Genomic DNA, 15,204 nt, shown 5'->3' with positions numbered 1-15,204 from the left:
AGAGAAAACCACGTACATGAGGCTCCTGACCAAAAGAAAAGGGAAACAGAAAGACTGTTACTCCTTGTTTCTGTCCAAGACAGAAAAGGTTAGCCTGCAGAAACTCACACTTCTGGGAAAAGGCTGGAAAACTCTTGCCTTACGGCTCCCATTTATGGTAGAGGTTTATAAAGCTATTTAATTTTGTCTAGACTATGAAAATATGGGCAATTGCCAAGTGAGTCTAATTTTGGATACACATTTTTGTTTACAGAGCGGGGTCCTCCACCATTTCTGGCATCTTCTGGTTTTGTGTCTATTGTCTGGAGATCGACAATCACTTCATTACTGCCTCAGAGACAACTGAGCACACATCTGCATGTGCTTGGCTGGCTGTTGATCAGATTAGAGCGCTCCTCAATGTTACCAGCTGGCATAAGACCTGTGAAAACTCAGACCTTCCCAAATACAGTGTTGAAAAGAGACCAGAAAGTTCTAGATTTGAGGCCTGAAGCAATTGCCTCCCAGGGAAACCCCACTTCTCCCTTAATACCGTTCAGCTTCGCAGAGTGCCTGTCAGCCCATGTGCTAAAAACATCAGGTATCATTGGGGTTTTCCACACCACCTGGAAAATTGTTTTGCCTTGAAATTGCCTCATCACTCGGGAGCAGAAGTGGAACACACTCGTTGATATAAAATGCTCACTAGTAAAGGACGAGCCCCAAGGTCGATGCCAGGTGCTTCTGGAAAACATGAGCTCTAATGAGAACCAAGAAGCCTTTCAGATTAGCTATGGAGGGCAAACCTCCTCTAGAGAGAAGCTCCCTTGCTGAATTACACTGGAAAAGTCAGGCAAGGGGGAAAAAAAGTTTAAGTAGAGAAGCTGGGGTGACAGCTCCTAAATATACACAACTGGAAGACCCATCTCTAGGGGAGGGGAGAGAAGACCCCTGAGGGACAACTAAAGGACAAGCCCAAGGTAAAAAGTTGCATGTATCAATAAACATACACTTTTTCTTTCTTTTTTTTTTTTTTTTTTTTTTTTTTTTTAAATCCATGCAACTGTTTCAGTGTCTGAGCCCACTAACACAACAGCCACACAAAGAGATGGCTGTACTCCCAAAAAAGTCAACTCAGGAGCAATTCCTAGGACACATGTGGGACTTCAAACAAGGATTCACTGCTTGAAGGGGAGGAACATGAGAAGGAAGTCTGTCCCAAACTGCAGAAGAGGCAGGCACTCTTGCTATTTAGCCAAATAAGAGACCAGACCAAGGGGGAGGTGGGAACGCATTTGCTAACACCATAGCTGACAGCATGCCATGACCTATCCACAGACAGCCAGACGCATGGGGGACTCCGAGGTCACAGGATGACATTTCATCCACGCAGGCAGCACGTCTGTAAGGGACTTGCAAAGGAAGAAGGGACAGACTCACTGAGCTAAGAAACCCAACTTGAGTAACTAATATAAACAGTCAAAATGAGAAACCACCTACAAAAAAAAATCACCTTCAGAACAGGCATTTGCTTTGAATAAACCCTTAATAAAACCACAAGTCTAAAACCTCCAATAAATCAGAGGAAGATCAGAAATGGAAAGAACAGGAAAGTGTGTTATTTAAAGCTTCATTTCTTCAATTATCATAAGCAAAATACTTTTTAGAAGAGCTTACATTCAAGTTGCATCATAAGATCTACAGAAAGATAGTTCAGCTAAAGTAGTGAACGGTATACACACTCATTCAGAGCTGTGTTGCACAAGATCTGTACAACATATCTAATAAACTGCTTCTCTTGCTATTTGTTCACAGGCTTAATCATTGCAAAGAGAAACCAATGGGAGAACTCTGCTCCCCTGATTTTCACCAGTCACTAGTTTTAGGCTTTCAGCAGCTCCACTGACTGTGCCACCTGACCTAGCCTCTTCACAAGCTTCACACCAGCAATACTGATTGTAAAGGTCAGGTATGAAAATTCAGTTCTTCACCAATGAAGACCCACAAAACAATTTTGCAAACAAAGCTATCCATCAGGCCCATTATACCTCTGCGGTACCAGCATGTAGCACAGCCATAGTCATCCAGTTTGAGTCCAGTCATCTTAAGGAGAAATCATCAATTTTCAAGACTTCCATAGGATTTGCAACCCAAAAGCTTACCATCTTTTACGGAATAATCCCTAAGATTCCTAAAATACTACATTTTAAAAGAAATTAATGTATTTAGAAGCACAATATATTCTATAAAAACCCACTCAAGAGCATACAGCTGCTATAATTATCTATCTTGAAGTCTACTGATGAGATAAGGAAAAAAGATAACTTAAAAACCCCCTTTTCAGCATCTACTTTCAGATGCTTTTTTACTTTTTTCATTGCTTCTCAGCATACAATTGGTGAAGTATACACTAGTACAGTCAGAATAAAAATTAAGTCCATATTCTGACAATGCACAGCAGAAGACAGTAGCTGGCACTTGAAATCTATTGCTTGGACTGTCCTCAGATGTCCTGCCTTGTGCCTCTGCTGATGGGATTGGTACAATTTTCAGCCAAACAAGTCACTCAAATCCAAGAGTTCCAGCTGAATGATTTGCTATCTTTAACAGCATGGCAACTGGACACCAGTGGTCTCCTGTTCCTGTAGCAAACAATGCATTTTGAAAATGAGCCCACCTGTGGTGCCCACATGAATTTTTCAACATAGGTAAGGAAACACTTGCGTTTAACACTGCAAACTTCCTTCAAGTTGCCTTTTTATAAGGAGTAAAAGGATCACGAAAGTTTCAATTTTATGTCACATATGAACTGGATGAATTGTATTTTTTCCAAAATGAACAAAAATACTTAAAATACAACAGGAATAATGTTTTTCATAGATCAGTTTGACCAAGTACAGGGAAAACTATTTTACAAGATTCCCATGTTTTAGAGACAGAAAATCAATTTCAAGGTTTATGAACTATGGGAATTTTCTTTAAGTTAAACAAAAACAATAGCAAAAAGCCCAAAACAAAGGTAAAACCACCAAAACAAACAAACAAAACACCACACCACCCTTACGACTTTAAACAGTTTCCAGAAGAATCAAAAGTCCAAAACTTCTCTTAGACTTTGTGCTTAATACATTATTCCAAAATGGTCACGAAATATTTGCCAAAGGTAGCAATATTTATGTATAAATCCCTCATCTTTTTGTATTACACCATCAGACAAACCAATAATGGAGTCAGTGCTTGTTGACATACATGACAGTGAACTGAGCATAACACTGTGTATACTGTCCAATGCACACAAAATTAGAGGCCTTCAAAAGATACCATTTTTCATCTTAATGTACTCCTGGTACCCTGCAAGATCACAGCTCCAGTCAGAAGCTATGTATCCTCCCAGAGGCTTTTGCACAAGAACAGATTAAGCTCTTAAAATGCAGAGATCGATCCCTGAGCGCACACAGTAATGTCAGTAGCTATAGAACCCGGAAACTTGGGTGAGCATCTCTGGTCACTGGCAGTACAAGGGTCGACTCCAACAATGTGGCTATTTGTCTCTCCATTCCCCTCCATCCCTGCTGCAAGCTTATACTAACAAACCACTGTCTCTGGAGGAAAAATAGCCTATGAATCTCTGGATTGAAAATTACAAGCATCTGCCAGAAGTAGCACAGCGTATTTGGGGGCTGAGGGTGACTTTCCCCTCCAAAATATAGTAAGGTATAAACTCCTTCAAAAAAATGCGGTGGACACTCATAAAAACAGACTGAAGCTTTAGAGGTTCCCATGGCGGGGTGGGAGGGGGCTGGGGTGGGGGCAGGATTAATCTGTAATTTTTCCCAAGATAAAAATACACAGAACTTGAAAAAGTTCAGCAGTACACTAAAAAAGAATTTTTAAAATTTAAAGAAAAAAAACAGCACACATATCCTCATCTTTAACAGGCAATAGGTCATACCAGTTATTTTCCAATATTTTCACAGCATACATGGTAGTCCAGCTGATAACAGTGGCCCTTGATCACTGTAAAGATAATACAGAGCTGATACTACATGATGCGAGTCCTTTGGTTATTTTTGTTACTTGCTACTGGACTTTACTGTCAGTAGAAGCTAGTCCCACCAGGGCAGCCCCGAACCATATGCCAGCGCTTTCCACTCCTGCCTAATTGTGTGTACAGTCTTGTTTCCTCTGCTCAGAAAATGACCTACATATGCAGTAAAAAGATGCTACCAGGAACACTACATACACCACATTCAAATACAGCCTTTAAAAAAACAATACTACAGACATTTTGAGTACAAAGCAAGCACTGAGCAGTAGGCTCACATTGTGAAGATACATCATGTGTCAGCAACAACAGGGGTCAGAGAGAAGACGAGTCAGGTCTCCATTGCACTGCAGACCTAGTAACAGAGTGCATGCACACACAGTAGTCCTAAGAAGTAACTTTGCGTTCACAAGGGCTTGGGTAGCATATGCGTTAAGTAATGCCTAAACCACACACTGAGTAAGAAAACAAAACACAGAAGAGCTGATCATTAATTTAGCACCATCTATTCCGCATGCTGAACAAGACGGGAGAATCTAATCATCCAGCTAATGATTGTACATTAAGATAGAGAACAACTCTGCACAAGCAAGCTTAATCCCGTCACTTCCTGAACTCTGCGTAGCTCAAACAGCTTTCCTTCCACAGCTGGTACATAAATGTTCTTGAAAAAGTGATCTGAACAGCACGCTACCTGAAACACCATGCCAACAACACCCATGTACATCAGCTGCAGGCTTAAAACCTTCAGCATCCTCAGATGACAGAAGGATAAACTGCTTCCCTTACAGACTGGCGAGCCATTGAAACACATCTGGCCAATGGGTTCAGACAACAAAGTGATTGTAAAATTAAGGCATTGGACTGATTACAGTCTAAGAAAGAAGTGACTTCGCAAGCATAGCTATTTATTATTGTCCTTTCTAGTCTCTATTACGTGTAGGCCCAGTGCCTACTCTACTCACTCTCCACCTCGCTTCTCACAGCAGCAGGTTTTCAGTAGAATTAGCTCTCATCTACAGCCATGCCTAGCTCTAACCTTTGGTGTTTCAGTCGTGGCCTGCCCTCAGACTTTGGTAGGACAGACCAAAGACGAGCCAAGTGAAGAACCTGGCTTTCCTGCCAAGCATGTAAACTACAGCAGCCAACACAAGGCAAACCTATGCCGACCCTCAATCCCGTACCAAGTGTGGTTGGTCACCCTTCAACAACAGGCTGAGGCCTTTAGCATTAACAGATGCAAAAGGTCCAAATATGCTTTGTACCAATGACATTTTTCCTAGCCAAGCTCATACAAAGCGCTACCGAGCACATGTGATCCAATTTCTTAAATGTTTGAATTTTGCCCACATTTGCTGTAATGAATGTCTGTCCAAATGTTGCATTCCTGACACGAGGCTTAGCCAAATTCCTGAAGAGTCAGGGACACCGCTTGGGAAGGGGTGGGCATGGGGGAGGGAATGATGGCCATAACCTTGTTCTTAAGCCATTTTGCCTGAAGTTGTCATGAACTATGTATTTAGAAATTCAGACCTGAAAAGATCTTAGCATATTCTAAGCTCATGCTGAACGTGGTTTCCCTTTTTTTTTTTTTTTTTTTTTTTTTTTTTGCATTCCCTATGTTTTGTATTTACACTGGGGGGAGGGAGGCGGGGAGGAACATAACTGTTTCTAACCATAAAAATCTATTCAACATTTGCAATAAAAGAGGACTTTGGCTTGTCCTTGAGAGAAGGTTTTTATTTTCCAGAAACATCTCCTACTGTAATTGCTGGGGAGAAAAGAAGAGGTTTTCTATCTCAAAACAGCTCTACGGAAAATGGTAAGAAACGGACAAGACAGACAAGTGAGAGATGTTCCTCATTTCAGCATATACCCTGTGTTTTTCAGCCTTGAAAAAATTTAACTGTAGCCCTTTATAAATCACAGTCACGAGAAAAATGGCCGTTTTCTCACACGGACACAACACAGATCCACCCTGTACCAGCAAGGGTGAACAAAGTCCCATAGGTAACCATCACTGCATCTGCTTTTACAGCACCACAGTACTGCCCATAACACAATATTCATTTATTAAATGCAAGCCAACACATATTTCTGGAGTAGATCTCTTGATGTGCAATTGGCAGAGAGCTACAGGAAAGAAACCTCAAAAATGTATAAAATCATACATAGTTAAGAAGTTTTTACTGGTTTGCAAGTAGGAAAGCATTTCATAACACTACACCATCACGGCCTTACATTTCACCAGTTCGCAGTGTCACTGAAGTGTCACATTACTGAGCGACCTCCTTACACCAATGCTAAGGAGTTCTTGCACACTGTGTGCAGTAAAATGATAGTCAAAGGGCTCCAAGAGAAGAAAGGGAAGAAACTGGTTAAAAGTTCCACCAATTTCTAACGCCTTCATGAAACTATCCAGGCTCCCTCTGGTGGGGGATTTAATGTAGAGATTGTTGCAGTTCACTGTATGAGAACAGCTTTGAACCACAACATTTTTTTTTTTTCTTCTAAAATAAACCTTGTTAGGATTCGACTCTGCAATTCTTGGAGTCTCTTGTGGTGCTTCAGTCACAGCAATTTAAGGTAATGCTTTGTTTCTGGCCATAAGCTCCATCACATAAAGAACAACCACCTTTGATAAAAAGGAGAAAACATCATCTTTTTGAAATATAAGTTAGTGTCTTTGTGCTCCAAAATCCTCAGAACATTTCTCAGTCCTTACTTCAGCTCTTCAGAGCAGAACCACCATCTCTATCCCCGATGTGAAAAGACGCCAAAGAGAGATCTCTCTCCCCAGATCACACAAGAAATCTATGGCTGTACAAAAGAACAACCCCCTAGCTCCCAATTTCCATTTCTGTGTTTTATATATTAATTATATTAAGCCCCAAGTCTCATATCCCTCTGACAATACCAAAGTCATTTATTTGCACCACTGTAAGACAATTCCAACATGCCTATGTATCTCTCTACGAGACACAGACACACAAGAGTCAAGCAAACAATACATCCCCTTCCACTCCCTTCCCCCTGAAGTTGTCAATGCAACCAGTTACAGTCAACAAAAAACATTAGCTTTACAAACACAAAAAGACATCAAATTGACATTTGCTATTTCTAGTATCTACCACTAAACATACCTACTACATATTGCCATCAAAATACCTGTTCTGTCACCTCAGAGTCAAATTTAGTTTCCCTGTCTCCTGAACATTATAACAAATGTTATCAACATTCTGCAGTCTGGAGTCTGGATTAAAAAAATGCAGAGAGGTAGCATTTAAAAATATAAAAAACAACCACCCAACTTGGGGTCAGAAAACTGCAACCTAAAGAAGGTGTCCGTTACTGTACAGGAAAACCAGCAGGAGCCCTTTCAAGGATGGAGTCAATTTTATTTCTGACAACCCTTTTTATGACTCACTAACTTTTTTCCCTTAATAAGACCATGAATTGCATCACAGCAAGTATGTCTATAACAAGCTAGAGAATTCAAAAAATTATTCAATGGCTGAGAAACAGAACTTTGCTTTGTAGAAGAAAACAAGTCTAATTCTCAGTTTGTCCTCATGCTTTTAGATAGGAAGGGTTGCAAGATCACAGTAAGAAAGATTTAGTTCTCTTTTTTCTTTTTTTTCCTTTTTTTTTTTCTTTTCTTTAAACATACTATAGTCCAAGGACTCTGAATAACCTCCTACAGCTCATCTTGGATGATGAGTATAATTCACATTACTGCCTGACAGGATGGCAGCCGAAGCTGAAGAGCAACCAAAATTCTGGGGATATTACAATATAGATAGCACAGAAACCAGTCTCAAAGGTTAGAGGAAACACTGCTCATCACTTCAAGTTCTTTGGGACAACTCTAAAGTTTTACCAGAACCTACTGCTTGCAAGTTATACAATGCATACAGGAAGGCAGCCCGAGAGCAGCCATTCACGTTCAGTTCTGCAGGATGCTATTAATGAAATCCAAAGCCTTCCGAAGCAAAGGTCATCTCATTTGACCGGAGATATTACCACCTCATTTTGCCCCAAAAGCATTCCTGTAGTGCCCAATGAAAAGCAAAGCTGTGCGGGAAACCAGAAGAGAGGTATTTACAGTGCAGAAAGACAGGCACGACCTCCTCCTCGCTCCCGACTTCCCAGAAGCCCCCCACATGTAAAGCTTACGGTGCCAGCTGTTGACACTGACAGACCACCCTCAAGATGAATTTGCATAAAGAATGCAAGACCACCCTCCGCGTACAGACACCAGACAACTCTCCCCAAACCAGCTAGGACTACACTACCTGCAAGTAAAAACGCCGAGGGCAAGCAGACGGACTCTCCCTTTCCCCACCCCGCCGCGATCGGCAGCAGCCCCCCTCTCCCGACCTCGGCTCAGTTATGCCTTTCCCTCGCCAGCAGCCGAGCACTTCAAGCCCCACGGGCCAACCTTCGCCTTTTGTTCGGGGGCTGCCCTACATAAAAGGGATGCGGACGCGCAGAGACGGGCGGATTTTAGGGTCGGTTAAACCTCCCTCCCCGGCGGGGCTTCTCCCGCGCCGGGGCAAGAGCTGGGGTGCCCCCGGGGAGCGGGGCGGACTCGGGCTTGGCGGGGGCGCGGGGGGGGGGGGGGGGGTCGTGCTGCCGGGAGGGGAGCCCGGCGGGGCGGCGCGGCACTCACCGATGCCCAGCCCCACCACCACGCGTCCCCCCAGCAGGGTCTCCTTGTCGCGGGCGGCGGCCAGCACGCCGGCCCCCGCCGTGAAGAGGCCGCTGGCCAGCAGGATGCAGGGCCGCCGGCCGCACAGCCCGTTGAGGACGCCGCCGGCCAGGGCGGAGAGGGCGGCGGCGCCCACCGTGCTGGAGACGAGCAGCTCCTGCCAAAGGGCGTCCAGGTTGAGCTCCCTCTTGAGGAGGAGCAGGGCCCCCGACACCACGCCGGTGTCGTAGCCGAAGAGGAAGCCCCCCAGGGCGGAGAAGACCGACACCACGTAGACGAAGCCGGGGGTCTCGTCCTGCTGGAACTGCCGCCGCGCCGCCCGCTCCAGCTCGCCGCCCGACGCCGCGCTGTTGAGGCTGGAGCACGACTCGGCGGCGATGAGGCTCCGCTCGCCCGCCGCCGCCGCCGCCGCGCCCGAGCCGGCGGACCCGTCCGCCTGCCGCCGCCGCTTCTCGCCCATCAGGTTGCTCAGGCTCCGCAGCGTGTACTCCACATTGTCGCTGGCCTTGCGGGACATGGGACGGCCGGGGCGGCTCCTGCCCCGGCCGGGGGAGGGCAGGGGGCTGAGGCGGACGGCTGCCGGGCGACTCTGGCTGCTACGGCGGCGGGGCGGCTGCTGCTGCTGCTGCTGCTGGCGCCGCCTGTCCTCGCCCCGCCCGCCCCTCTCGGGCCGCGCTCAGCCGGGTCGCATAGTCCCGTCCCCCCCCGCCGCCGCCGCCGGACAGACTTGAGGGGAAGTTGCCGCCGCTCCCAGCGCCCAGGCGGAGCTGGAGGCGGAGGCGGGCGGGGACAGCAGCGGGCGGGGACAGCAGCGAGCGCGGCCCGGCGGGCGCCAGGGGGCGGGCCCGGCCGCCTCCCCCCCCCGCTCCGCCGTGGCGCGCACTGCCGCGCAGGCGCCGAGGACTGCGCCTGCGGGCTGAGCGCCGCGACGCCGCCGGCCCCGCCCGCTCTCCCTCACGCCGGGTGCTGGCAAGCGGCGGGGCTGGCGGGCCGCCCCCAGGGACGCCGGGAGAAGGCGGGAAGCCCTGGGCGGGCGAGCGAGCGCCGCGCAGGCAGCGCCAGAGCCGCCCCGCGAGCCCCGGGGACGGCCGCCCCGGCCCACCGCCGCGGTGGTGGCGGCGGGTGTTCCTGCTGGGCAGCCCCCGCCTGTGCGGGGTGGAAGGGGCTGCCGGCCTCGCCCGCCTCCCTGCGCAGCTCACCGCTCTGCCGGGGGCGCGTTGGCCGAGCGGCTGACGTACGTAAAAATCGCAGTTAATAACCGGATCGTTTGAATAGAGGCAGCGTTTAAAGTTCGCGTTTGTCATTTTCTGAAGTGCTGGGTGACAAAAAGGGAAATTTCGACCAGTTGCTCAGAGAGAGACCGGTTTGTTACCGTATGGAAGAAAAGTTCGGAGCTTTCAGTCTGTTCATACTTGAAGTAGAGCACAGCTTTTTGATAATTCCACCTTTCAGCCTTCTTGTTCGGGATTTTCACCAGGGTGTAGACGGCGATCCGGTGCGGGCAGGGCCCGGGGAATCCTGTCAGCGGTTGGCGGGAGAGCGGGGCCTCCTGGTGGCGAGCGCGCCGCAGAGGAATGCCCAGGGCCCCTTTCCTGGGGAAATCCGGGGGAGCCGGCGCCGGCCGATGTACGCGGATGCGAACGCTGTGGAAAAAAGAAGTCGCGTCAGGGTGTTACCATTTCAGCTTCGTTGTATATATAATGGCACATATTAAAGTAAACAAAACTTTCCTTCTGAAGTGACTGTCTTCTGTAGAGACAGATCCTCATGGTGAGGCCAGCCCGTGGATGGAGAATTAATGGGATCAGTTATTCCCAGCCCACACCTTGTGAGCAGTACTAGTCATAGCCACGTGAATTTAAAAATTAGAAGAGGGAGCAAAGTCCAACGTGGCCAGCTGCACACAGCCTCTTTGGTGGTTTGCTTCTGCCTCAAAGCAACCTGTGAAATGCTAATGTTGTGGTCCAGATAATACTGACTGAATAAAATAGTGAGCTGTAGTTACTAAAATGAATTATAATAACAGTTGTCAACGTAGTTAATCCAGTTAGTGACAGATGTGGCAGTGGATTTATAAATACAATCGGCCAGCTTCCATGTTTGAGCATGTGAGAAGCCTGAACTAGGTAAAAATTAGACACATGTTAACATTCAGTTGTTTTTAATCAAGATTTGGATAATACAGTGTGATTGGCACAGAGCATTCCTTATTCCTGTACAGACCGTTAGGGCCCAACCCAGCACTAGAGCAAGAAACAGTTCCAGGTTGTAGCATCAGGAATGAAGTTACGTTGTGCCACAAGAAACTGTACCCTCAGGTCTGGCAGCTCTCCACGAGCAGAAAGGCTTGCGTATCTACAATGCCATCAGGAGAGAGATCTGTAATTTTCTAGAAGTCTCCAGACTTGCCCGACAAGCACAGCACTCAATATTTTTTATATGTAAGTCCCAAATCAAAAATGTGGGACACAGCGCATTAAACAGAAAATATTCACACCAAATCCCTAGCCAGCTAGAAGGAATGTGTTCACAGAATATTGTCACAACAGCTGGCTGTCACAAAAACAACCTGTCTTTTTAACAGCCATCTCAGAAGCTGGAGGCATTCTGTATGTTACAGTTAATAGAGACTCAAGAGAGCTAACGAAAAGCTTTTTTTTTCCATTGCTGGCCCAACACAATCACAAACAGATATAATTTCTCATCAGATCATGCTGTCAAGCTTGTCTCTTAAAAGAATTCCCTGAAGAAACACAACAAAGAAGTTCAGCTGCAGGATGTGCTACAGTAAAGACTGACTGCATGAGAAAGAGGGAGGATTTGTTTGGTTTGTGTGTAGATTTTCATTATTGTGATCATCTCTCCATAGTACTGGATTTCATGATGAGAGATGACTTATAAATGATTTCACAGTAATGCAAAACGTAGTAGGTATGATTAGTAACCTAAGACGGGGCGAGGTGGGGGGGGGGGGGGGGCTGCAGATCCAAAGAAGGATTTGGGTGGATTTTAGGCATGACGTTGTGCTTTCAAAAGATTAAATGTTTAATTGAAACACTGTTTAGATTTGCAGCACTGCCTCATTCTCTCCTTTAAGGTGTGTTTGCAGAATTGTTTTCCAGGTGATGTTGTGAACTAGTTCAAAAAACTGGTCCAGCTTTAAAAAACTCATTTTTTTGTGTTTCAGCAGAGAGCAGGAATAATTATGGGATTTTACGGCTTTTATGGCGTACATCAGAAAATGTCTTCCAGAAAACTACTGAGCGCTTTGTGCATGTGCCCAGAACTCCCCCAGACCTGAATAGCTGGGAGTTAGCTCCTGTCTCTCTGTTGGCACTCAGAAGCAGGTGGATCAGTGCTTAAAACTCCTGGGGACTCCAGTCCAGCCAAGATGCTGTAGGTCTTTTGTGTGATAGCCTAATGGTTGATAGCCTCACCCAGGAATTGGGAGGTCCAAAACACAGAGTTGCTTTAGCCCAGGAGGTTTTAAATATCTCTCTCACCTCTCAAGAAGTTTGTAGGTTAAATGGGGAAAAGATGGATTCTTAAAGGAAATTGGGTTGCTGTGCAGACAAGAATGTAAAAGCCATGGGACTAGACAGACAGTGTGGCAGAGGAAGGTTCAGCCTTGTCAGTGCTGGTTATATTCTTTACATGAAGCCGTGATTGCATTAAAAAATAGAATAATACAAGGAGCAAATCCCCAAACCAAGAATTCTTCCCATCTCAGTCAGTGCTGCAGGGGTAGGCATGAGGGCTTTATCCTCATGTGGGCTTTAGCAATACAGTGTGCAACCTCTTGTGGTTTTAGGCTCCTAAAGTAATTTCTTGTTTGTTAGTGTTATGATGCCTTTAACTCTGATAAGCAACCTGCTCTGATAATCACATTATTTTGGCACAAGCAGAGTTGCTGTGTAAGTTGAGAAATACCTCCACACTGGGCTGAGGGAAATCACCTAGCTGAATATGCAAAAAAGATCAGCAAATACTGTTTATAACAGCAGCTTATATAATGTCTGAAACCTCAGAAAAGCACTGATAGTAATGCCAAAACCTTTTCTTACAAGTTGAAGTTTGCGTGCAGTTCTCAAGGTTCAGAAACCTTTTCTCTACACAGAATTATACATTATCAGTGTGCCAAGGAATATGGTTAGGTACCACTTCATAGGAAAAGTGTTTCTTCCTTCTGACAAGACACAAACCCTGATCCTGGATCACACCAGTTTGTTGAGTTTGCAAATATGTATTGGTAATATAAAGTTGGGACTATAAGGAACACTCTAGTTTAAAAAAGAAAAAAAGGAACTGTAAATAGGAATTTAACACTAGAAACAATTTGAAATACGCTGTGTATTGCCTTAAAACTTCCTTTTGTTCCAAAGTTCATCCTATTCTTGCAATGTTGTTTGGTCCCTTTGGAAAGACAACACTTTCAGATACATTTTATAGTTTTCTGATCCCCGTATAATGTTCTTTCTCCAGCCATTTTCACTATCTTCACAGAGTCGTTTTGTTCATTTATCTGAATGTACCTATCTTTTAGCTCTCGATGCAGTTTTAGTTGTTTGTAATCCTTCCAGTGTTTGCTTTGGGTTCTCCTTTATATGTACAGATCCTGATTAGACCCTACTCTAATATCTCAACAAAAGTCGCCCTTCATATGCACAAGCTCTCCTCGGCTGGATACTGTTATGTGGGACTTTAATTCCCAGCTGTCCTGGCCTGCAGGGTGACTTTTAGCCAATTATTTGCCTTCTACCTTTGTTACCTGAACCTGTAAACTGGACAACACTATTGACCTCCTCTGTAAAATCCTTTCAAAATGAAAGTAACGTCGGAACTTCTTAGTAAGGAACCTACCAACACCATGCATTTAATCCTAGTGGTTAAGAGATAAATTGTTTAACAAGTAGGAAGAGTTCCAGTATTAGCACTGGAAAAGGGTGTGGATGATGGTGACTGCAGATAGAAGCTGACAAAACTGCGGGATGACGCATTCCTTGCCTGTCACAGGCAAAGTTGGCAGCAGTACAGCTAAGGTTGCCAAAGACTTCACACCACAGGCTGTTTTAATCCCAGGTAACTTTACCAAAGTAATCATTTGAGCTCACATTTTGCATAATTGCTCTCTCTCATGCTAAATATATCAATTCCAGCAAACCCACTTCAGACCCACTGAAAATGCAATTGTAAGAAACACGTAGGTTTTGAAGTTAAATTTTTCTCTCTATTTTTAAGATCTCCAGCTTTTTCATGCTTTAGAGCAGGGACTCAATTTTTGGCAGGAGAACAGTCCCTTTCTGCCTTTGGCTGTCAAAAGAAAGATCTAACGAGATTTGACTGAAACAGTCTCTGATGGAGTCAGCAGCAACATGTGTGAGAGTGTGCTGCTAAATCCAAGTGTGCCCCGAGCAGCTCTGCAGCCATTAAACTGATAGCTGCGCACTAACCTCTGTGTGGGTGTCCAGAAGTGAGATTCAGGCAGCTCATTCAGATGCATTGCTTTAAAAATCAGGGCCCAGCACATGCTGAAAGCCAGTGGTGATGCAAAATAGAGCAGAGGGGGAAGACTTTAATTATTGTACAATTTGGAATTTTTGCATTCGTGTACTTGAAAAGATGGTTTGCCGGGTTACAATCCTTATCAAGTCATTATTACCCTGTAAAAGTTATAATTACTTAGTTACAACACCTGGCAGCATAAAAATCAAGGACTTGGCACAACACTACCCACAAGATACCAGGGAAACACTGCTCTTGATACACCGTATCTTCAAACAAACACATGTCAACACAGAGCTGTTGTCTGTCTGCCAGACAGAAACCTCCTTAAGTGCTGCAGATGAGCCCAGAAGAACAACAGGTCATCTCTCAGTCAGCTCAGATTCCTGGGATCAGACCATAACCCTCTCTTCCAACACCCAGCGTCTGGTCTATATGAAAGACATATGCAGGAAGAAAAGAACCATGTGCAAAACCATCAGTTTTAGTCCAAACCCCTTTTAATTCTATTGTTCACTAAACAAATTTGATTTATGAGAGTCCATTTCTCTAAAAGGTGGACAGTACTTCTAAACCAAATCCTTCTACAGATTATATAAGACCAGCACATCAGTTGTCCATCATTCAATGAAATAAAACCGAAAAATAAATCAGAGAGGCTTTTAGGCTTATGTATGACTACATGCTATTCTGCACCCCTAGAAAAGTAACGGCTGACCCAGCATGAGTTCACTACTTTATAAGGTCTCACTTCATCAAAGCAAAATCTAACTGTCAAATTAAAGGCCCAAGAAGTAGAAACAACACATTTTAAGCAGCAGGTTAAAAGCTGGCTTTGCTGTCAGCCCTGACATTGCATTGCCTCTGAGCAAAACACTATACAGAAGTGTTTTATCCGAGGTTGCAAATGAAACTGGAAACAGGCTGGGAGGAATTCAGTTACTGACTCATTAATTTGGTCATACCC

At 45.2% G+C, this 15,204-nt stretch overlaps 1 protein-coding gene across 2 annotated transcripts in view; it reads right to left on the bottom strand.

The window, feature by feature from the left end:
• The window catches only part of SLC2A13 (solute carrier family 2 member 13), a 166,399-nt gene extending 156,845 nt beyond the window's left edge, over positions 1-9,554 (bottom strand). Inside the window, exon 1 of one of the 2 annotated variants that reach the window (XM_030014611.2) lies at positions 8,697-9,554. In XM_030014611.2, the coding sequence (XP_029870471.1) occupies positions 8,697-9,252 (556 nt within the window). In that variant the 5' untranslated portion in view covers positions 9,253-9,554. The remainder of the gene's footprint in view (positions 1-8,696) is intronic. The other variant, XM_030014610.2, reaches the window with a different exon arrangement.
• Positions 9,555-15,204: the final 5,650 nt, after the last annotated feature.

The sequence above is a fragment of the Aquila chrysaetos genome, chromosome 5 (assembly GCF_900496995.4).
Source record: "Aquila chrysaetos chrysaetos chromosome 5, bAquChr1.4, whole genome shotgun sequence".
Lineage (NCBI taxonomy): Eukaryota > Metazoa > Chordata > Aves > Accipitriformes > Accipitridae > Aquila > Aquila chrysaetos.
The sequence above is the reverse complement of the archived record's forward strand: the minus strand, read 5'-3'. Positions and strand labels throughout refer to the sequence as shown.